A 24,439-nucleotide genomic window follows, 5' to 3' on the forward strand; every position below is an offset into this window, starting at 1 on the left:
TTGAGGTAGGTGGCGTATTCTGGCGGAGCGTGTTGCACGCTTGGGAGAGATAAGGTGAAAAACCTGAAAATAAGAACCATTTGGAAGATCTAAGTGTAATGTGGGGATAATATTAAAATGGTTCGTAGAGGACTGGACTGGAGTTGTCTAACTTCGAATAAGAACCAGTGACGAGCTCGTATGAACAGTTCAGGAACTTTCCAATGTTTATATAAAAGGCTAGACAATCTTGTGGAACTACGCTACCAGTAGAAACTCGCGGCTCTGCCCCATGAAGTGATCGGTTTATTTTCCTATTTCCTTCACTAAGCTTACGGTTGGATAAAAGATTATTTCGTCAGTACTTTTTTCAGTGTCATACGATTTTTAAGGTGTGATTCTAAAGTGTCAGAAATAGATGGCAGTGTGACAGCCTCGAAGAGATCTTACACGTTTATACGAATTGTGCCACAAAGAATAGTTTACTGCTTTTACGATTGCCACGTGTAATTGGAACAGAAGGCTGCGCGGAAATAGTTATTTCAGCTGTCTACGTCTCATCGAACATAAATCATGTTTTAGAGTTGGTTTATTTTTATAAATGTTCATAAAATGTTACCGTACCCCAGGGCCGTCCAGTTATAAACCCTGAGAATGTGTTGTATATCATAGGCCCCTGCTTATGGGTCACATTATGAAGACTGAGGAAGTTGTACTTTTGTTAGGCTTTGATGAAGGTAGAAGAGTATAAATGTATTTAACAGATAAAAGCCCAGAAATATATCCCTGCTGCAACAGAGACTTTACTGCTGTTCTGTATCTTCCATGGACAAAGTTTGCTGCTGGCGAATCTTAGGAATCCAGTGTAAAAGGTGGACGTTTCTGACGGAAATGTGAAATCTGTATTCCCAGAATATCCACTGTCTGCGGGCCCTTGGGCGCTTGAAACGCGTATATGCGATCTCTGTTCCAAAAACATCGACTGCAGGCCCTACCCAATCCTGTACTTCCTCTCTTGATTTGCAGACATTCAAATTCTATAGCTGCATGTGTATAATATAATTTAATTAATATGTAATATATATATATATTGTTAAACCCAATTTTTTTAGTTAATATATTACTACGAACTTGAGGCTAACGAATACAGTTCACACGGTTTTGGCGCTCGAAATGTGTATAACACACTTTTAGTATAGAGGTAACCAGTATCGCCGAAGATGATGGCCGCGCTATAGCTCAAGTGGTTAGTCGCTGGCTTCCCACCGCGGCGGCCCGCTTTCGATCCCAGGTCTGGTCAAGTGGGAGTTGTGGTGGACAAAGTGGCGCTGGGGCAGGTTTTCTCCGAGTACTTAGGTTTCTCATGCCAGTCTTCATTCCACCAATTGCTCCACAATCACCCTCACCTATCATCTGGAGCTGGTACAATAGTCCAGAAGTGGCCGCAGTACAAGGGACTTACTCCCACCCCACAAACAATAAAAAAATCAGCGAAGATTAAAAAATCATTTTTTCTGATGCCGGGATAGCTCAGTCGGTAAAGTGACTGGGCTATGGGTTGGACAACAGAGCTGTCGGGGTTCGATTCCCAGCGCGGCGGGCAGCAGATTAATTTATTCTCCGCAACGTCCGCACCGGCTCTGGGGCATTCCCAGCCTCCTATACGTTTGGTACCGAGGGTGAAGCTGACCATCTCCATCGTGTGGCGAGGTCTAGAATGGTGGATCTATACTTCCACTCCTCAGTACGTCTTCAGTGCATGGTGCTTAATTAGTCGAGCTTAGCGATTACCTTATAATGTGCTTGCAAATAGCGTGCGCCGTTTGGACATCCCTGCCTTCGACTTCAGATATGAGGAAAGATGTTATAGTGAGCCCATGTCTGTTTTCCGTATTTTACTATGGAACTTAACAAGGACACAAAAGGTGCAATGTCTGTTTTGTAATTACTTCCTCTTCCGCTGTTTTAAGTTCATGTAAATAATGGCTGACGGCGATGCTATGCAGATGTCTCTGCAACAGTCCCGGCAGTTAGTATTGACCACTTGTGCGACTGCCATCTTCTCAATATGCGTGTATTTTAGCAGCTACTTGTATTCTTGGGTTTGAGTTCTGTCAGTATCTTAATGAGGCTTCAGATGTTTTGCACATCCGGAAAACAAGTGAACATTGGATTGAGCTGTGCTGTGTATGATATTCTCGCAGCTGTGAGTACTGAAACTTTTGTCTCCTGGTATATAACACCATCTGCCGGTCACGGTAGCCGAGCGGTCTAAGGCATGCGCTGTCTTCGCTCGCTCGGAAGCTGGGATCGTGGGTTCGAATCCCACTCAGGGCATGGATGTTTATGTGCGTTTTTCTGTGTTTATCTACAGGTTTGCCTGGCTTACTCTTCGACTCTGAGGAGGGAAACGGTATGTGTCTCCGAAACGTCGGTTTACGTTTACTGACTACACGGCGACATATCCCAGAAGATATAACTCTTCGCTGGACTGAGTTGCTCATTTGTTCACCGTTTTCCATACCTAGTTTTGTTTTATGCGCTCTTGGAAGTTGTAGCCGCCTCTGCGTTGGCGTAAACATACGTGTATAGGCGTTGTACAGATCTTGCGGTGGGTAAATGTTTGAATAACAAACTGCTCAGGCAATTTCCGTATTTAGACCTGGTGCGGATCAAGTACACAAGGATCAGAGCACATTATATTGTGACGTGTGTACTCATATTTCGGAGAAGTTAATGGAGGTAGGCCTAGGCCCACTGGGGCTGTAGTGCCAAGGAAAAAAAATACTCATATTTAGGCAACGACTCCGTAAACTCATTCCCGCGCAAGCAAACGCCCGCATTAGTAAGTTGTCCATTGCTATGCAACGGATCAGTAAACACATCTCCTTAATAATACAGGCTGTGTTTTCTGCATGGTCCGTGCAAAATGGTTATAAGGAAGTGTTCGGCAGTATGGAACATCAGTTGGAAGATTGAAAAGTCGAGCTTCGGGCCGACAGCGTGCCAGAATATGAACTTGGAATTGAAACTAGTCGAGTCGAGTCTTCGGAATTGGCAGCTGCAGGAATGGCAGGGAATGAATTAGGCTGTGAAAAGAAGACATCATGTGTGATTTGAAATGACAGGGAGTCTGTTATAAATCCGTTGCCAGAATACGACTAGTGAAGACTGAGAAACCTAGTGCTTGTGTATCGGTGAACTCTGTCGATCAGTGATAGCGCCGTGTTGCCTGTAGTCCCGAGTTGTGTGAATAAGATGTCAATAAATCCATCATCCAACCCATAACCCGTCTTATAAGTAACGCACAAGCCCCGCACACGTGACAATAACACGCAGAGATTCGCAATGCTGAAATAACGGAGGATACGATATAGTTGACGCATAGGTTGAATGAGCGACAGAAGGAATGTGTCAAGAAGTTTGGCACTTGGCCCCTTGGAAGCGGAGAAAGGGGAATATAATTCTAGATTCATATTAAGTACGTGAGTAGAGGCCGAGGCGGATTGAACCGGTCCAGGATATTATGGATTGACAGTCTTTGATATCAGCCTTGTTACACTGGGAACCGGAAGTACGCGGTAGCGTTGTTGGTTGAGGCATTATGCTACAAGCAGGAAGGTCCCGTGCTCAAGCCCCGATGAGGTGGATTTTCTTTTTCAGTTGACCTAATCCTTCCATCCGGACTATGGCCCTGGGGTCGACTCAGTCTCTAACAGAAATGAGTACCAGGAATCTTCCTGGGGGGTAAAGGGCGGCCGGCGCGTAACGCTGACAACCTAACCGCCATCTGTGAGCCGATTGTCTAGAAAATGTGGGAGCCTCGACGTCTCACAACCCAATGGACCATCACGACCCCTTACAGGGATAGTTAGTTAGTTATTGGAGAGGGTGGGTTTTTCCATGCACTTAGACCAGTATTGGTCCATTGTGCTTCCCTCTATGATATTCTACCAGTCTCTATACCCTACCGATATTGGTGCGTACCATCAGTCCCTACCGAGCCAGTGATTTCGGCCTCTGCTGGCTTTGTGGTATCTATAATGCTTCCCCCATATATCAGAGGCGTTGTTGGGCGGGGAACGTCCTTGAATTTGGCTCAGTGACCTCCTTTGGAGATATGAGGTTCTTTTACGTGCCGTAAAGGTACGGCACGGGACCCACGGTTTAAAGTCCATCCCGGAGGACTTGTTCCCTGAATTGTTCCGCCCTTAAAAATTCCATGACCTCCGCCGGATTTGAACCCGCGTACCACGAGTCATGAGGTGGGAACGTTACCTCTAGACTACGGAGGCCGCTTACAGGGATAGCTTTACCTTTTTACCTTACACTGGGAACCAGACATTTTCTTGTGACAGTTACGTTCATAGTTGAATACTCATTCAAAAGGTGCTCGGTTTGAATCTCGACTGGAACATCCTTCATCGAAGTGCTGGGATAGTAGTTCTGTTACGCCTCGGCCGCATCGTCATCACGTTGTTAGTCATGCTAACATATTGGCAGCGTCGTGAAGGAAACCGCATATAACTCTGTTTTGACTAGTGGGCAAGCCTATTTCTGCAACCTGGGTCGATACCATGACCTCTTGGCTCGGTATATCCATATCCTGAACGTGGCTCTGTTTGCTGAAGCGGCTTATTATAAAGGTACCTAAACACTCTTAAGACATCCCACCAGCATACCTGCAGATTCCCCTCCGTTAAGTTTGTGTGCCCCTCTTCTGGATGTTCTCTCCCACTCCGCGGCAGCTTTGGTGAAATAGGCAGCGTGAAGTCGCGCTTCCATATGTAATGCAGAATTGCGTTATGCAGAAGGTCTAATACTAATAATCCTTCCGTCAGAAAATGTTGTTATATATTCCACCTAGGTTACGATGCGAGAATTGTTTTCTCCATTATAAAGCAGGATATTGTCACGTGTAGGGGTGAATTATAAGATGGTGTTTGGATTGGATTTATTACACCACATACACTACAACTCGGGACTACAAGCAATAAAGCGCTATCGTTGATTTGTACACTTTACAGTTCACCGTTACACACTCACTAGGATTCTAGGTCTTCACTAGTCGTATCCTGGCAACGGGTTTATCACAGTCTCACTGTAACTTCAAATCACACATGAAGTCTTCTTTGCATCTCCGGATTACTTTCTTTCAATTTCTTCTCAAACTCGACCCATTCAATTCCTCATCCGGGCAAGCTGGCGATCTGAAACTCGACTCTTCACTTCCTACTACTATTCTGTACCCCTCAAACGACCTTCTTTGTCCTTTCATAAAAACTCGGCACGGACTTCACGGAAAACACTATCTTCTGTTAAGGAATCGTGTTTACAGGTCCGTTACCTAGCAATGGATGTCCTATTATCACGTGCGGGTATGTTGCAGAAATGTGTTCATCGGCCAGTTGCCCAACAATGGGTATACATATCACACTATTTTAGTGGTAAAAGTACGGACTTGTATTTGAAGGTAACAAGTTCTAATCTCTACAAGTTGCCGACTGTCGTGACTAATTTTTCCATAAATTTATCCTACGAGTTCCGGCGTAGATATTGATATAGGTGACGACTGTCCCTACCATATTCGTAACTTGTCATGCATGATCGTATTTCTCTCTCATTCGACGCCATTTAACAACGGCATTTGGTAGATCATCGTCGGATAATCTGCGTTCAGTGGGTTCGTGCGTTTTATTTATTTATTTATGGCTTATTGAAGGACGCTGTAATTTCAGACTGTGTAGGTTGATTAGTGAATGATGGACTGGAAATGACGTATTTCAAGGTGTTGTACAGCCATTCTGCTAATGTTATTGAGGAATACCACGAGAAGCCTTAAGATAGTCGGTGACACGGCCGAAACTCGACCTGGGCAACTCCCGAATGGACGTCAGTTGCACAACCACCTGCGCCAAGTAGCGTAGCAGTGTGAGAATGGCACGTTACGAGATGTAAAGCGATCAGCATGTTGCCTTCCAAACGGAGCTAGAAAAACCGTTCAAATAAGACACCCGTCTCAAGAAACGATTCCAGAACATTGAACATTAGTAACTGTATCAGCATCGTTAATTATGGCCCTGAGTTGATTACCATTCAGTGACGAGCCACTAAGTTCTGACACATTTGCAATTTTTGCTGTTCTAACGAGCTGCGATACCTAGAAGACGCTTAGATCTAGAGTTGATGCGGCCCGCAGTCGATACTTCACATATCGCTTAAAATAATGATATTTTCTGGAATTGCGCGGTTCTGATATATCGTCTTTTAGTTTAATTTTAGGGAAGAATACAAATTACAGAACATTTAAATTTAAAATAAAGTGGTAATAAGATTTGAACCTAGGAGAGATGCATTCATTTTGGAGTCCAATGTTAAACGGCGTAATATTATTATGATATGCTGTTACAGTTTTCATTGTGTTGAAAGCGTAGTTAGGGCGTCCATCTTTTCTGTGGAACGCTTCGATCTTCGTGTGTTCGTCCTCCTGTCACTTCATGCAGTGACGCACATCAATATTAGAGACATAACCTCTGAATGAACATGATGCCAGCGGAAGTTGCACTGTCATGGTACTCAGAAACTCCTATCTTGGCGGCAGTACACATTCCGCGGTAGAGTACTTGGTTGAGGCACTATGCTGCAAGTCGGAAGATCGCGGATTCGAGTCCCGATGAGGTAATTTTTAATCACCCACTACTTCCAGCCGCACTATCACACTGGGGTCCACTCAGCCTCTAGCAGAAATGAGTACCAGGAATCTTCTTGGGGGGTAAAGGGCGGCAGACGCGTAAAGCTGACAGCTTTATCCCCTTCTGTGAGCCTAATGTCTAGAAGATGTTTGAGCCTCAACATCTCACAACCCTATGCGCCTCCATGGCTACAGGGATAACTTTACCTTTTTTACACATTCACGATTTGGGAAGAACGCTAGTATCATGTGGACCTAGTTCATGATAATACAGTTTTATAGAATACTGCCTAACTTTTTAAAAATAATTTTAGATTTAATCTATGCGACTGTCTTGAAGGCTAATTATTTTAGGATGTTTATGTTTTGTCCGTTTGAAAGTAACTGGTGAATGATTGTATAATAAATAACACGTTAAATGTGTATGTTATGTAAGTTCTTTACTAGCAGTAATCGTAGTGTTAAGTCGTAAACGCCTAGTCCATGTGAACTATAAAATTCATAACAAAATATGTTTTTAGTGTTTGTTTACTTCATTAATCAAGTATAAGGATGATCAGGGTTCGGTTGGCCACAATAATTTTCCCATTAGTACTCTGATCACAAGACAAGAACAGTGTGTTTGTGCTGACTTTATCTCGGCGCGTAGACTCCATCTAGAGGGTTAGTGCGACGTTTCGACCCCTCCGTTCGCATACATGTTTTGCGATTGTTACTGATTTCCCCTCAGCCATTCCAGTCAAATGTCTTCCTCTATTTTCTTTGTCCAATTAATCAGTTTATTCATTCATTTTGTTTTGTACCCATTTTTCCTTATTCATTCATTCGTTCATATTTTGCCTGTTTTTATTTCCTACCCCAGTTATGTAGCTACCTGCGAGGGTTTTCAAGCATAATTTTTTTGTGCAGTTCATGTTTACGCATTCCCATTCTATTCTTCATTTGATGACCCAAACAGCAAAAGGACCTGACAATATGGAGGTTATTTGCAAATGTATATTTTGAATTTATTCATTATATCCGGTTTCGTTTACTTATTTATTCATATCTTGTTTTGCTTTCACGACTAGCCCACCTCAGCCGCAGCGATATGTGATTGTGAGTGGTTTGAAGCACAGTTTTTTGTCATTTATGGTCTGCCCATACGTGGTGTATGTCCTTCCCGCTTGTCTTTGTTTTAGTCACCCTAACAGTACTAGAAGACTAACGAATGGAAATTAATTGTAAATACATCGCCAGTCTTGAAAGAGCTGCTGCTGACAGCCTTGCAGGAATGATCGGTTGAGGCTGCGGTGTATTGCGACACGGTCAGGATTACTGTTTTTTTGGGCTTTGAACATCGTCTGGCATTCTAAAAAAACAGTAAAGAATACAGCGTTTCGGAAACTGGATCTGGGTCCTTTTGAAAGAGCTAACCTCAATCACTGGATTCCAGTGATTCCGTTAGAAATAGCTAATCCCAGTCACTGGAATTTAGTGATTGAGGTTAGCTGTTTGTAACGAACCCAACATTGTCTCCCACCCCCCTCACTTGAGGACGGAAACAAATTTAGTTTCCGAAACGTTCTTTTGTTTTTTTTATATAGAATTCCAGGCGATGGACATAGTGGAAACCCCCCGTAATCCTTAGTGCTTTACACCATCGTGAACAGCCTTTAGAATCTACGTTGTGAAACGTCGTTTACAAAAATCTTTGAAAGTATGTTGAATGTTTAATGTATCTTCAGTTGTCGCAATTAAGATGAATTCCTTAGGCGTCCTGTTGCCTAGTATCTAATTGCTGTTTAACACACGGGTCAAGTGAAGATGTATACATGCTTCAGACCAACCGGAGTGGATTAATTCGCTAGAGAACATCAAGTTTCTGAGGATTCTCCAAAGAACTGCAATCTGGTCTCGAAAGACTGACCTGCTTTATACAGAGCAGACACTTAACTGTGAAGTCACGGTACATGTAATTAAGCGGGCAGTGCGGTAGTGGTTCATGGAGAGATTTTCTAGACACAGCCTTCCGCCACAGGACGATCTTTTCTCTCATTCCCTCTGCCCCTCCGCATACATTCACCCCTTATCGATCGTCTGGCCTGTCTCCCTCGTACAACAATCTGACAACATTTAGTTTCATAGTGTTTGGCTCTCTTGTTGTCTATTGGTCTCACAACGTAGCTAGTCCTGTCGTCTGGGTATACCTGCTGTGTATTACGTACATTCGCATGTTCTGAGATGCAGTTGTCTTCTTTGTTAACCTAGTTTCCTTGGGAAAATATGAAAAAGAAGCTTAGGAGACCACCTTGCTGTCTGTCCTTTAATCCTCCATAATTTTTCTTAGGAGGCCTTTTTCGATTTCTATGCGGTCCGTATCGTATCGAAGGAAATCGGCGATTCGTTCCTCCCAGAACTTCTTGTTTATTAATGTGATTAGTTTGTAATAGAATCCATCAGGAAGTGGCGAGTGTAAAAGCGCGTATAGCTGGAAATTAATTTACATTACATTTCGATAAATACGAGTATTCTCTGTACTGGGGAAGACTACTTCAGAAATGGGTGCTTCGGTTGAGGCACTATTCTACAAGCAGGAAGGTCTCGGGTTCGAATACCGATGAGGCCATTGATTTTTTTTTAATTTACTTAATTCTTCCCGCCGCACTATGGCCCTGGGGTCGACTCAGCCTGTGACAGAAATGAGTACCATGAATATTCCTGGGGGTAAAGGGCGGCCGGGCCGGTCACGGTAGCCGAGCGGTCTAAGGCATGCACTGTCTTCGCTCGCTCGGAAGCCGGGATCGTGGGTTCGAATCCCACTCAGGGCATGCATGTTTGTGTGCGCGTTTTTCTCGGTTTGTGTACAGGTAGAGGCCTTGCGACGAGCTGATCACTCGCCCAAGGAGTCCTACCGTATGTGTAAGATCTAGAAAAACCGAAGTGAACGGAGTTCATGGAGCTAGGCCTAGGCCCACTGGGGCTGTAGTGCCAAGGGGGGGGGGAAGAAAGGGCGGCCGGCGCGTAAGGCTGACAGCCTCATTGCCATCTATTAGCTGATTATCAAGAAAATGTGGGAACCTTAACGTTCATAATGGTATGGGCCTCCACGGCCTGTTACAGGTACCTTTTTACCGAAAATTTGGCTGCGTTCAAGTGTTGCGTTAGAACAGTACAGTCCAGATTAGCCTAGATCTGTAGCCCTACGATAGCCTTCAGTGTTACCTAAAGGAAATGGTTCCTGCTTCGACTCCATTAAATTATGGGCCTACATCGTGTTTCTATTCACAGGGTTTAGAGAGATTTTGTTTTCGCTCCAACCTCTAGATCGCTTCTAGGGTTCACCCAGCTTTTTCCTCAGTGGGTTTGAGTGTTTCCGCCCCTGCATGGATTTTATGGTGTGTTGGTTAATTAAGCACCGTACCTTGACCTTAACCTGTACCATTGTGTTTTGCTCTTAGATATTTCTCCGCTGTAGGAGATGCGTATTTAAGTTAGGCCACGTTAATGGGGATCTTTAAATATCTGTAGGTACGAGTAAAGACCGCCTCTGTGTCTAGTGGTCAGAGTTCCTGCCTACAGATCAAGAGGTCCCGGGTTTGATTCCCGGATCTGCCAGATTTTGTGAGAATTACTGGGTCTGGAATGGAGTCCACTCAGCCTCGTGAGGATAATTGAGGAGCTATTTCAAGGAAATAGTTGCTCCGGTCTAGAAAACCAAGATTAACGGCCGTGTGGATCCGTTGTGCTGACCACGTGACACCCTCTATCCGCAAAAGTTGGCACTAACTTCGCCGACAAGCGGCGGTCGCTCGGTCGGTATAGTTCGCTTGCGGACTACTGGCCACGGAGTTTATAGGTACGAGTAAATGAAGTTTGATTTTTTCACAGCGATGAAAATTGAGATTAAGGTCTTCCAGTTTTTGTCACACGTATGTGATTACGAACCTGTCGGAAGAATCTGCTGCCTCTATCTTCAGGGTAGAAGTGAAGTTACATCCTGCAGATACAGACAGCAGGCAGGCTCCGTCACCTCCGATACTGCACAGGTGACGTAACCCAGAAGATCATAGTGTGAGTTTCGAAAGTCACAATTTGTTGTTTGTGAACCCACGAATTGATCACCAAAACAAATATACAGTGGTGATTGGAATACGATTAGGTCTTGCAGGATTCTCGTGCGCAAGCCACCTGTTCCGATAAGTGACTTCAGGGAATGGTATGACCACTTCATGTGGGTCGGAGCAAGTGAAGCAGATAAGCTTTATTGATTCGAGTCTCCGAAGGACCTTCCTTCTCCGTCTCTTTGAAGGGAAATTTCTTTTATGATGTGTTTATTGTGTTAGCCTTATTCGATCGCAACTTCTCCGTCAAGACTGTATTGCGGGCTAGTCTACTGGGGGTACAGAGTATAATGAGGTAAGCCGAAATGGTGGCCACATTATTTCCGCAGGGTCCAGGTTATGTGAGGTATATCCGATAGACTGGATTATGACGTATTGTTGGAACCTGACTAGGTTACACGTAACATTAATGGCTGTGGTTTTCAACCGGCGAATGGATATATTGAAACGTTTCACTTCCTCTCACGACTCTGTCAGTGGTGTACGCCTTCCTTTCATGGCACTGTAATTGATATTCAGGTTGGTATTGAGGTCGTATCAGTGGCGTACGGACTTGGAGAATAATTTCGTCAGTTGTGTCTGAATAATTCCTCAGAGGCGCGCAGTTTCGTTCTACGTAACTATGAGTGGCTTCATTTGTGTTAATGGTTTCAGCAACGTAATGTTCATATCACTAGCCAAGCTAGTGTTGTGATCATATCAGTGGCGTACGTACTTAGAGCTTTTGTTCTGTCAGTGGTGTATGAATAATGCATCAGTGGCGTGCAGTTTCGTTCATATCAGTGGCTCGTTTTAGCTACTGCAGCGATTTCCGTTCATGTTAATGTCAGTGACTTTCGGGTTTGTGATGTTTCAGTGACATGGAGTTCTGTCCTATGTATGTCACGTGTACGGGGTTCCGTGACTAATAATGAGTTCTGGAGTGGATGATAAGATTTTTTAACACCTTCTATAGCCTTTCTTAATCACAGTCAATTATAGCGCTATCGCTAATCTGCAAATCATTAGGACACGGGCCATTCTCATTTTCGTCCTCCGTTTTACTCCTTCCACTCCTTGTACCCCTCTGTACTCCACATCTCCAGCTTCGGAATTCGACTCTCTTATATTTCCTCGGCATGAACCCCACGAAAAACAGTTTTCTTCTCTTGTCCTAGAATGCGTGTTTATTGTGCCCGTTACCTGGGAATGAATGTCCTATTGTTGAGAGCTTAACTCCGAGACTGTTTACCGAGACGTTGCCTAGCAGTTGTCATATGCATCACGCTCTTAATCAATAATCGTTGTTTTTTATGATTCTTATTGTTTGCACATTTTACTTATTCATTTCGTGTTATAACACACATGTAAGCTCATACTGAGATCATATCGGGGTTGCAGGCTTCTGATCCAAGTCCGGGTTCATTCAGTGGCGTGATGTTTCTTCCGAAACGTTTATCGTTTCAGTCATTGTTTTTAGCATTAGCATAGAGCTCCTTTCATCATAATATCAGTGACATGCAGGTAATTGCATCGCTGCCGTAACATAATCTCTGTGACGTGATATCCCCTGTGTGTTACTCACGGTACCTTATGCTGCCGTCGAGGCGTTGCTGTTCCGTCATAATTCTGCCAGTGGCGTGCAGTTTTCTGTTTCCTGTGATGTATCTTTTTCGAATCAGAACGGTTCCTTGGGATTTCCTCTGATGAGCCGTGTCAAACATGCGCCCCCCATAGCCACAAAGTGCGGCCCCTCAACTTTTAGAGCTAATTGATATTAAAATCAATATTAAAATTTTAGTAGAAATATTTTTTGTAAAGACAATTTTCCAACAGACCAGAAGACAAGAAGTCTCACGCAGACATAAATTAGCAGGCTGCAGGAAATTCAATGTTTTGCTATTTCTAACATGATTTCTGGTGTAATCTTTCTTTTTACATATTGAAAAGTTGTTTGATACTTGTCAAAAATGACATTTTCTTGCTTTTTAAAACTGTAAGATATGTGACTTTAGGTAATTATATTGAAATTGTTCCTATATAATAAATAGAATTAAATTTCCTTGTATCAAAATCTAATGTATATTTCTATTTTGAAGTGCGGCCCTGGACTATTATTTATAGGGCTGAGGTGACCCTCTATACAAGTTGAGTTTGACATGCCTGCCTCTGATGTTTTAACAGTATTGCATAGATACTGGGTGATTTGTCAGGCTGTTCTATTGTGGGATATAATGAATATCTTCAGCACAGTCTGTGCTTAAGGGCCCATATTATTTACTGAAATTTTATTTGGCACAGTCATAGTTTTTAGGCATACTGCATTTTAATATTATATGTTGGACAACAGGATACGCTGCGCAACAGACTGCTCTTTTACAGTAGGGTCGGAAGATACGCCCTGGCTATGTGACTAATCATATAGAAGCACATAAATCGAATTTGAACTTTGAAGTTTATCTTCAGTTTCTTGTTTGATGACGCAATGAGAGTGACGAGGAAGGTATTTCAGGAAATTTCGGTTCGTCTTTTCTTTTTCTTTCAATTTTCCTTCTGTCTAGGAGTCGGTATAGCGACGAGCTACTAGCTAGACGGCTCGGGTTAGATTCGTGGCAGTGGCAAGATTTCTCTGTTCTCCCACAGCGTCCAGACAGGCTCTGGGGCTGATTCAGCCTCCTATCCAGTGGGTACCAGGGACGATTTCCCCAGGGGTAAAGCAGCCAGGGTATAAAGCTGACCACTCACCATCTACTACCGAGGTCAAGAATGGTGACGCTATACTGCCATTCCCTCATATGTCTTCATGGCATTTTTCTCCTTTGACGCTACAGACCCAATTTGTGCCTTGGCCTACCTCCATGAAACTCTCCGTTTCACTTCGGTTTAATAGATCTTAAGACATTCGGCAGGACTCCTTCAGCTGCTGATCAGCTCGTCACAAGGCCTCTACCTGTACACAAACACAAACAAACGCCCATACACACATAAACACCAAATATCTATGCCCTGAGTAGGATTCGAACCCACAATCCCGGCTTCCGAGCGAACGAAAACAGTGAATGCCTTAGGTCGCTCGTCTACCGTAATCGGCGTCTTCATAGTATAGCGCTTAATTAATTAAACTCAAGACAGCTTGTATTTTTACATACTGCCTTCTCTTTTTCCCTTCATTTTCTAGTTCTTTTACTGTATTTATTTCGTTCCACTTCGTGCTATGTATTTCTTTCATTTCTTCCGGCCATGCGTTGATTAGACTCTTCTCGGGGCCCAAATGACGCATCATCTTCATGCGAAGAGCGGTGCTGTATAGGGACGCGTAAGAGACATGCGTGTTGCTGTTATTCCATTACTCTGTCCTCCCTCTCTCCTGTTTCCCTCGGGGAACACCAATTCCGTCGTGGTGCTGGTGTCAGTCATCAGATGAAAACGTTCTCTCTCTCTCTTCCTCTTCCTCTCCCTCTCCCCCCTCCGCCCCTAGCACATTCTAATTAACATACCTCACCAGCACCTATTTTGCTATGATCTCTTTCAGTTCTCCCCTTTTTACTTAAACTGCAGCGCTGAAGAAATGAGCTGCTTGTAATTTGTATGTGTTTTAGTCTTCTATTGCCATCTTTATGGGGTCAGGAAGTAAAGTAAGGATGCTTTTTTAACAGTTTCAGGCGAATGGTCTGTGTACAGCTTATCTCAGTTGGGCGGGATTTGCTGTGCTGTAAATTATTTTGTTGCACTTTTATGTGCCGGTAAACTGAAGCTGAAATATCGCTTATTCTCAGGGTTCGGCACTCTCGTATAAGGAAGTGATTGTAATGATGTTCACTTTCGCGCAGTTTCGCCTCCTTCCCATCCTGACGTTGTAACACCAGTTGAAGAACTTCATTAGGCATAGGCAGCTGTTAAGTACTTCTTTTTCCCCTTGGCACTACAGCCCCAGTGGGCCTAGGCCTACCTCCATGAACTTCTCTATTCACTTCGATTTTTATAGATTTTACACATTCGGTAGGATTCCTTGGGCGGGTGATCAGGTCGTCGAAGGTCTCTACCTGTACAAAAGAAACAGAAAAACGCACACACACAAACTAAACATCCATGCCCTGAGTGAGATTCGAAGCCACGATCCCGGTTTCCAAGCGAGCGAAGACAGTGCATGCTTTAGACCGCTCGGCTACCGTGACTGGCGTTAAGTACTTTACCTTAGAATACAGTTTGTCTAATAAAAAAGATTGAGTTTAGGGTAAGATTACACAGCATAAAAGGTAAGGTGCTTAACTAATTAAACGTTATGCCATAAAGACGTGGTGGAGTGGTTGTGTAGATTCACATTCTCTTGACCTAGGCATTATTTGGTGGCGAGTGGTCAGCTTCACGCCGCAGCCGCTTTACCCCCGGGGAAAGAACTCTCGGTACCCATTGGATTGGAGGTTGCGTGATTCCCAGAAAATGTCTGGACGATGCGAAGAGAATTTTTTTGACTCTACCGGGACTGAAACTCTAACCCCTCTTGTCGTTCAGCCCGTAGCCAGTCGCTATCCCGGCGCCCCGTACGCAGTAGCATAACGTGTTTAAACTGTGTATGTATGTATGTGTGTATATATAACGCAGTTGGTAGGAACACTAGTATACGCTAGAATACACGAATGAGAGGTTGCACGCCTGAGTCGTGAGACACTGAAATATGGCCGTGAGTCCCGCAGGACTTGGAACCAAGAATGATGACTGTGCTGGTGAGGGCCAGTAACAGAGTACTTGACGCGACCGCTAAAGTACACCTAGTCAGTGCATTTAAGAAAAAAATGTGGTGAATGTTGATGGCCTAAACATCGACAAGCCGATCGTGGTAACAGGGACGTAGTATTGTTTGTAATCTGCCTAATAATAAGACTTGTTCACCGGAAACTGCATCCTTTTGAAGCTCGTGCTGGGTGTGTAGCGGTACAATGAAGCATCAGGTGCCTCACCTCAGTGGTCTGTTATACGTTTATTGCTGGCACAGTTTCCACTTCATAAATATGTCATGTAACGATGTACTAATATCTAGGAGTTCGATGGCTCAGCTGATATAGCGGTGAGCTAGACGGCCAGGCTTCGATTCCCGACATGAATGAGAGGTTTTTCTCCAAGGCATCCAGACCGGCTGTGGAGCCAACCAAATAACTACTATAGTCTCACTGAGTTACGCTCTAAAGATCACTGTAACTACAGCATACAGAAAGTCTTCTGTCTTCACTAGCCGTTGCTTGGTAGCGGCCAACGGCGGACATTCCTCTTCCTCTGGTTTCCCGAACTGTCCTCTGCCTCAGCTACCAGTTTCTCACTTCTCACAGCTGCAACTCTCAACTGACTCTACCGACTCAGAGTCAGAGTCAGAGTCACGTTACCACTGACGGTCAGTCAGTCTGTCTGTCTTGGTGTCGAGCCCCAGCTGGGGCTCATGACCAGATATTTCTTTTGTATGAAAGTTACTGTCCTGTCCATGTGTAGCGCCCTACGAGTCCTCATTTTATAGCCCAGGCACTGCCCGCACAGAAAACATCTCTTCCATTATTGCGTGTTCTCTCGTTGCCAGGGAAACAGCGTGCCTATAGAGCTGTTACCTAGCAAGACTGTTTGCACGGCTGTTACTTGGCAATGGGACTGCGTGTTAACAGTATTCGTAGTCTGTAATTCTGTATTACAGAATTTGCTTGAATTTGTGGTGTATTTATTTTGTCACTTTGCCATGTGCTTGTAGATATTTTGTCTAATTCGATATTTATTTTTCCTATATTATTATTATCATCATCATCATCATTATCGTCGTCGTCGTCGTCGTCGTCGTCGTCGTCGACGAAATCAGTAGGATATCCTCACAATTCCCACCATTATCTGAAAGTTTTATGTGCCCAAGCGGAAATACCTGCGCCGCTATTTTCAGTCCGTTCGCCAGTGACGCGTGATTGGTCAGAGCTGCTCCAGAACAGATTTCCTTGGGGACCTTCAGATTTGCCGTCCAATCAATGCGTCATTCCCTCATCCAGCGCTTACTACCGGCAATATTATCGATAAATCTCTTCTAATGATGCCGTTCCCTATCTGCCTCCATTCGTTGGAAATTATTTTTGGTGTACCTCAGAGTGGCGTATTTTGGAGTTGAAGAGTTCTATCGTCATCATCATCATCATCACCATTTTGCAAAACATCCACATTTGAGCCATTTCCTTCCGTAGGCGATTCTGCCAAATCGTATCCGGTTTTCACTTTGTCCTTCGTGACAGTATTTTTTTTACAGAGCACGGTCGTCAGCCTTTCGTCCAGCCCCCCAACCTGGAGGACCAGGTCCCTATATTTATGTCCCACGGTGACAAGGTGGCCCAGTTATGCCCCCCAGGCACAAATTTCCCCTTTAGTCGACTTCTACGACTCGCAGAGCTACGGCGCAGGTAGTCTAACACGGCCAGAAGAGTTTTGTCTTCTGGTACATAACGCCGTATAATCCGTTAAAAGTCAACCGACGTTTCGGAGGAAAATGTCTCCGTTCTCTTCTTGCTGCCTGCTGTAATCTGGTTTATTGGTTGGGTTAGTCTTGAAGATGGAGGCGGCTGTTTCCTGCTTAAAATCGATTGAAGTTCAAGGGACTATACAACGCTATATCCCAGAAGATAACCAACGTCATGGGGACCTCACGTCCTGCTGGTGGACTTGTAAACTTTTGTGGTCAGAACTACTGTATTTCATAAATACGCGTACGTGGAACAGAACATTTGAGCAGCAAGTTAGCAGCTTTTCATGTATTGTCTGCCTTTTTGGACATCAGAGATCCGTTACTGTGTTTCAGGAATGCGTCACTAGTGAATCTACACCATTATGCCAAATTTCTTTAATATGCGTACAATATCGGACAACCTCTGTGGTCTAATTGTCAGAGTTACTGTCTACAGATCCAGATGTCCGGGGTTCGATTCCCGGCGCTACCAGATTTTCTGAGAAATAGTGGTCTGAAACGGGGTCCACTCAGCCTCTTGAGGATAACCGAGGAGGAAAAATCGGCTCCTGTCTAGAAAACCGAAATTAACGGCCTTGGGTATTTGACCACGCGACACCTTCTATCCGCTAAAGTTGACACTACTTTGCCGACAAGCGGCGGTCGCCCGGTCGGTATAGTTCGCTTGCGGACTCAAGCCATGGAGTTTATGCGTATAATATCCTTCAATCGAGACATCTTGCCCCCAGAGGTTCCAGCTGAAGTTGCATACGCGTCTATATCACGCTTGGTGTGTGTGTCACGTCCTGATCTCCTTAATCTCATTTGAAGATTCAAATTATGAAACACTTCAGTATGCGCTTCCCACCATCCTCCTCTTACTTTGTTTTTCTTAAGTATAAACATTCTCCTCAGTTCCCTGGTCTCGAATACCCTCAGTCTACCTTCCTTGTTTTGTTACAATTTCCGGTCGCATGGTTATGTCTCGTCTTCCAGCGTTCCAAGTGGATGCTTCGCCAACTAGTCCGTCTGGCTTGCAACCAGTGTGGTCCATGTGAGGACACTGCTGTACACCAATCAAGTGTGTTAATCTCCTGTTGATCAGGTTTTGGTTTGTGTCAGCCAGACACTGGATGTGCCATTGCTCTCCTGTGAAAATGGAGACCAGCTGGGTCTGGTTTTGTGCTCGTTGCCATGAGAATGTTCCCTTCATGCACAACCCCAACGATCGCGCAACGCAGTCATATAGTAACTAGGTTAAGGGGTGGACGACCAGAAAATTGGGATTTGATTTCCAACGGGGGCGGCGATAATTATGTGTTACTCTGTTCGGATTGGAACTGAGGTAGCTCAGTCGGTATAGCGACTGGCTACAGGCTGAACGATGAAGGGGTCGGGGTTCGAGCCTCCATAGAGTCAAGGATTTTCACTTCTCCACGTCGTCCAGACCGGTTGTGGGGTCCACCCAGCCTTCTCTCCGATCCGTGCCGGAGTCTCTTTCTCCGACGGTAAAGCGACGGGGGCGTGAAGCTGATTACTGACCTCCAACTAATGCCGAGGTCAAGAAAACGTGGATCTGTACATCCGCTACCCCATGCGCCTTCATGGCGTAGTGCTTAACTAGTTAAGCACAGGCACAACTATGCTTTAATATATTCACACTAGCTTTGGACTCCACCCAGCCTCATGTCCAATTAGTGATAGGTGGAGGGGAGAAGCGGAGGTAGTGTACAAGCAACCCCTCACTTCAATCTAGTGCTGAGTACTTACGAAAGAGTGGAGTAAACATTCTCTCTGCGTTACGTCATTGCTGACATGGTGTTTAATTAAGCATAGGGAAGTTCTGCTTTTTTTTTTTTTTGAAGACAGTCGCCGGGTTCGATCCCAGGTTAGGTCATGTGGGATTTATGAGGAACAAACTGGCACTGGGCATGTTTACCCGAGTACTTCGGTTTTTCCTGCCAATTCTCGTTCTACCGACTGCCCCAGGCACATCATCTCTCACACGGCGCTGGTGCGATAGGCCAAACGTACCACGTGATGAACCCAGTCTCACCCGACCCCAAGGAATTACAGTTTACCTTGTTACCCAAGCTAGCAGTCCTATCTTGAGATTGCGCATGGGCCCGTATCATTGCGATTAATGGTGCTGATCCTGTCTGGACGGTGGCATCGTCTGTAGGTGGATGTTAGAAGTTCCGAAAGCCTTGATTCATCTACGACTGATGTACCCTCGAACGTACTTAACTCTGCATATCATTTGACGGTTTCTGGTTGTCCGCCGCTTCGGTTGGCTCAGTTACATTCACGGGTTTCAAATTCCCCCGGATGAAAAACCAAATAAATTTATTTGGGAATCTGAGGTAGCTCAGTAAATATAGTGACTAGGCTGAGGAATGAGTGGCCTGGGATTGTTTCTAGTTAGAATCAGGCATAGTTTCTTTTCCAAAACTTTCTGGCCTGTTCTGGGGCCCACTTAGCTTCTGTCGAATGGGTACGTGAGGTTCGTTTCCAGGCATTAAGGCGGCCAGGGCGTGAAGCAGACCGCTCACCCCTAATACCACTGGCGAGAATGCGTGGAACTGTATCTGATCTACCTCACAGGGCTTCATACCTTTACATGACTTATTGGACAGCTAATCTAGAAGTTTTATTTTGCGTTTGAGGTATTCGTTTTGAAACCAATAGGTCAGCTGTAAGTCGTTAGGTTGTATATTGTATTCCTGTCAACACAACACTGTTTCCAGCAGATGGAGTTTGTTGTTGAGGTCCTACAGAGCAAGCTCGGTGTCTGTGCTAGCAGGTATATAATAAATATTATCCATAATGATTTATACAACAGGATGCAACCAAAATATCAGACTGGATGGTATAGATATAGGGTTGGTAGCAGTGGCGGGATGTTGTGAACACGGCAAAGAGCTCTCAGGTTACATAAGGATATAATTTCTTGACCTTCTGAGCGAGTGTGCTGCATGGAGTTTGTTTGAATCAGTGGCTGACAAGTTCGTTGATAAGCCTTCTCACGCAGCCGCCAGTTGTAATAGGGCCTGTGTTTGCATGTTGTATCGTCCACTGTAATTGCTGTCGTTATTGTCTTAATTTTTAATAATATCATGCCCAGTTTAACTACTCGCGCAAGTATCTCGCTGCGTTAACGTATAGGACTGGATGAAGGTGCCGGTAGATGCGCCGTTTGGTAAAGGCACACTTTGAAACTGCTGTGAAGAAAATGTCAACTCTTGGCGTTCGTTGGATAAAGTGAAGTAGTAATATGAATGCCAACCATGCATACACATATTCATTCTCAAGATTTATTCAGTCTGTTTTGATGTAATATTATATTGTGGTCTGTACCGAAGTTTCAGGGTGACGTTTCCTTTGTACTTGTATCGGTCCCAAAAATCTACGTTGGATATAACTGAATTCGTTGGATACCCGAACAGAATTGATAACAGGCTATCGAACATGGTCTTGTGTACCTTTCAATGAGAGTGATGTACTTAAAAGATTGCCGTTTAGAAGACTACTATCTCGACGGAAAAGAGTCATTATTGAGAAGCCAGTAGTCGCTTAGCTAGGAGACGTTTCGTACGCTTCGTGGAGCCCAAGAATTCATACGGCCCCCATTCTGATTCCTATGGTGGACCAGATAAGTCGGGTCCATCTCCTTATTTAAGATACATGTCAGTATTGTCCTTCCATCTATGCTTCGGTCTTCCCTGTGGTTTTGTCGGTAAACACCCCCCCTCCTCCAGCGGTGACGTAACAGCATCGGAGCAACTGCCGCTGCTACGATAACAGGCCAGTCAATACTCCGTCTTCCTACCCCGCGGTGACGTAACAGCACTTCCAATTGTAACGTAACAGGGAAAACCGCGGTTACTAGGCAGCAATAAACATCTCTCGGCAGCGTTCCCCAGCAACGCCTGTAAACACGACGTTACGCAACAGTGGTAGCTATCACGTAACTGTTTTCTGTGTTCTCAGTGCGGAAGCTACATAACGAGGAGTATTCGCCAGAGTAACCAATCAGTTGCAGTCTAGCATTCGCCGGAGTGAGTTGAAGTCGGTTTTTATTGAATTGTATCGAGTAAATGGCAGTGACTCCAGCAGGAGAAGTTACTGTGATACTGCAGATGGCAGTAGTTGTGGAACTGTAAAGTGTGTAATTGTGAGAGCGAGTGTTCAATAAATTCTCTATATCCAATACGACTTGAAGTTATTTGTCGCGTTATACACCCAGCACGTGACAGTATTAATATTCACAAAACATATTGTAATAGTGGTTTCTAATTGTATTGATATCCTTCTGAAGATGGTCTGTAAGACCGAAACATATTAAGGATAAAATATTAAAAAGTAGAAAAAACTCCATCAGTCACACTGGACGGAATTAATTTACTTTTTATGGTACTGTAAGCATTTCGTACCTGTCATACGTGATATATTCTCCGCCCATCTTATCTTCCTGGATTAGATCATTGTAATAACAAGAGTACAAATTATGAAGCTCATGCATTTATTTTCCTCCTCGTGCGTCCTCTCATAGATGCAAATATTCTGTGACCTGTTCTCACACCTCCAGTCTATACCCGCCCCGTATCCCATTCAGAAAGACAGAATTCAATTCTTCTGTGTTTTAATCGTAACGTTTTAGATAGGAGTAAGGACAGGATGTGGCGGGTATGTAATAGGCGTGGACGTAATCTATGCATAGCAGCGGGAGATGGATGTACTTGTTGCTGACGTCTGATTATTCTCTTCCACAACAGGGGCCACCGCCGCAACCTGGGCAGCTCAAGTTCACGGTGGCGGAAACCTGCGAGCGAATCAAGGAAGAGTTCAACTTCCTGCAGGCGCAGTACCATTCGTAAGTACATTCTCCACAGATCTGCTATAGCGACCAGTTGTGGGGACAGTGACCACTTATATGTATTGAACACTAAAATTACGAGAATATCGACCCAAAGTTTTATCACGTCATGACTAAGAACTTGCTCTTTTCAATCCCCTGCTGATGAAGATATAAGACATACACGATTGTGAGTTTACCCCTTCTTCAGTGTGGATTCCAGCTTCGATGTCTGTACTCTGAAGAAAGAGACGTTGCAGCTATTTGAGAACATTGTTTGGGGGTGAAAATTTCGAGCTGTACAGATGAACTGACATTGTAAACCGAGAATCCTGGTCCATATGGCATAACATCTCGTGTCTCCTCTTCCAAAGTGTGGCTAGTCAGTCAGGTAACCTACATGGATAAAAAAGAGATAAAACTGTCCCTGTACTTAACTAATTAAGCACTGTCTCATGAAGACGTATGGGGGAATGGATACGAGTATACAGAGTCACGTATTTTTGGCCACGGCACTAGTTTGAGGTGAATGGTCAGCTTCACGCCTCTGCCGCTTTACCCCAGAGGAAAAAGCCCACAGTGAATGGGCCCAAGAAATGGTCTGGATGGCGTGGAGAGGAGAAGAATCTTGTCCATACCGGTACTCGAACTCCTACCCCTCGGCCGTCCAGCCCGTAGCCAGTCGCTGTGACGACTGCACTGTCCCATGACCGACAAGGAGAAACACAAGATGCTTATGATAAGAGGATATATAAGCCGTTCACAGTGACCGCGCGGTCAAAGGCATTAATTGTATTCGCTCTAACACTGGGATCATGGGTGCGAATCCCAGTCGAGGCATGCTTGTCTGTGTGCGTTTATTCTGTGTTCATGTTGTTCTGTGTGTAACTGCCTTGCGACGGGCTGAGTCCCCGTCCAGGGAGTCCTATCGGCTGCGTATAGGCCAGGAAACTGAAAAAAAAGCGGCCAAGGTCCAAAGGGCCGTAGAGCCAGAGAGAGGATATATATTAAATCTGTCGTAAGACATGGATACTGATGCTGTGAACACCAATTTACACGTACGCCTTGGTATGTCGGCAGGGGGTCAGTGGACGGCTTTGTTAGTTTTCAGTCTTTAACCTTTTGGTTTATAGTACAAGAAAATCTGTGTATAAGAGAGTCACGAACTGCTCCTCTGCAGGAGAGCAACGTGGCACTTACATGTCCGTGATCACCTTCTCTTCGGGAACTTTTTTTGTTTGTCTCCTTTATTTGTAAGTGGCGTCATGGTGACAAACAAATGAACAGAGTCGAAGGGAGGCATTTGGCAATGTGATATTCTCTTCGGCCCCTCTGATAGTTCTCCCATTTGTGGTCAGCCTCACATACCCATTGTTTGGTCTTTATGACGAGGTCACGGCCAGTGAAAAGTGATTGAATTGTTTACGAACCGTGGTCATTATTCATCTTCAAGAAATTAATCTTTCATTTTGCCTTACTGAAGACCACAAGAACAGACTTGACAGTTATCGAAAACATTGTTGGTATGGTGTTGTGATAGGCTGTTTGTTAAGTGCTAGCCTTTTGATTTCGAAACATGCTAATTCGAGGAACCTCAGAAAATTCTGGGAAAGAACTTGTGCCTGCTTTGCTGCAAACGCTTGAGCTATGGCGCGGCCCTCAGTATTTGATTTAGTATTAATTATTAAATCAGGCAATGAACGATGTTTTGTAATATGGTAACACGAACAGTAGATCATGGAGATTAGTTCTTACTCTTCCCGAGCGCGCTTGTGTCGCGCTGTTACTGCTCATGCACCAGTTTACACAAGATGGCTGACAGGAAGGCTGTAGAAGAACGCATAGAAACAGTGTTGTTCTTTATTGAAACAAGAAGTGCTGTGATCCCACAGAAGCGATTTTGTAATAAAGAGTCCCATTATGCTACGTTTGTTAGATATAACCTATAATTTTGACAAATAAAAATGGAGAGTTTACCGTCACACAAACAAATGCTTTTGTTTATTGTTTTACTCGTAACGTGTTTCGGCTCATATTCTCAGGTGATTCATGAAAATACACAAATGACGGATATCTGCAAAACTACAGTGCTGGTGTAACTTTGAAAATTTGTTAGTTAAATTATGTCGGACCTGACTTAATAACATACTTTCTTGTGCACCGTGCTAAGTTATTACGTTAAGTTAGGACTGTTTGTATTCAATGTAGCCTNTGGTGCGGCTTATATCCGAAATCACACTTCATTTAAAAAAAATATATATTCATAATTAGTAATACAGGGTGTAATACTCCTGAAATAATATTCCAAGAAAATTATTTTTTCTATACTTTCTGTCTGAAAATTGTGCTGCGGCCTATACATGCGTAAATAC

The 24,439-nt window shown here is 44.2% G+C and overlaps 1 protein-coding gene across 3 annotated transcripts in view; it reads left to right on the top strand.

Annotated features, from left to right (window-relative positions):
- LOC111864706 (protein groucho) overlaps positions 1-24,439 on the top strand; it is a 349,923-nt gene that overhangs the window by 148,052 nt on the left and 177,432 nt on the right. For all 3 annotated transcript variants that reach the window (XM_023852155.2, XM_033751548.1, XM_023852156.2), the window contains exon 2: positions 21,988-22,085. In XM_023852155.2, the coding sequence (XP_023707923.1) occupies positions 21,988-22,085 (98 nt within the window). The remainder of the gene's footprint in view (positions 1-21,987; positions 22,086-24,439) is intronic.

This window comes from Cryptotermes secundus, unplaced genomic scaffold, assembly GCF_002891405.2.
Source record: "Cryptotermes secundus unplaced genomic scaffold, Csec_1.0 scaffold654, whole genome shotgun sequence".
NCBI lineage: Eukaryota > Metazoa > Arthropoda > Insecta > Blattodea > Kalotermitidae > Cryptotermes > Cryptotermes secundus.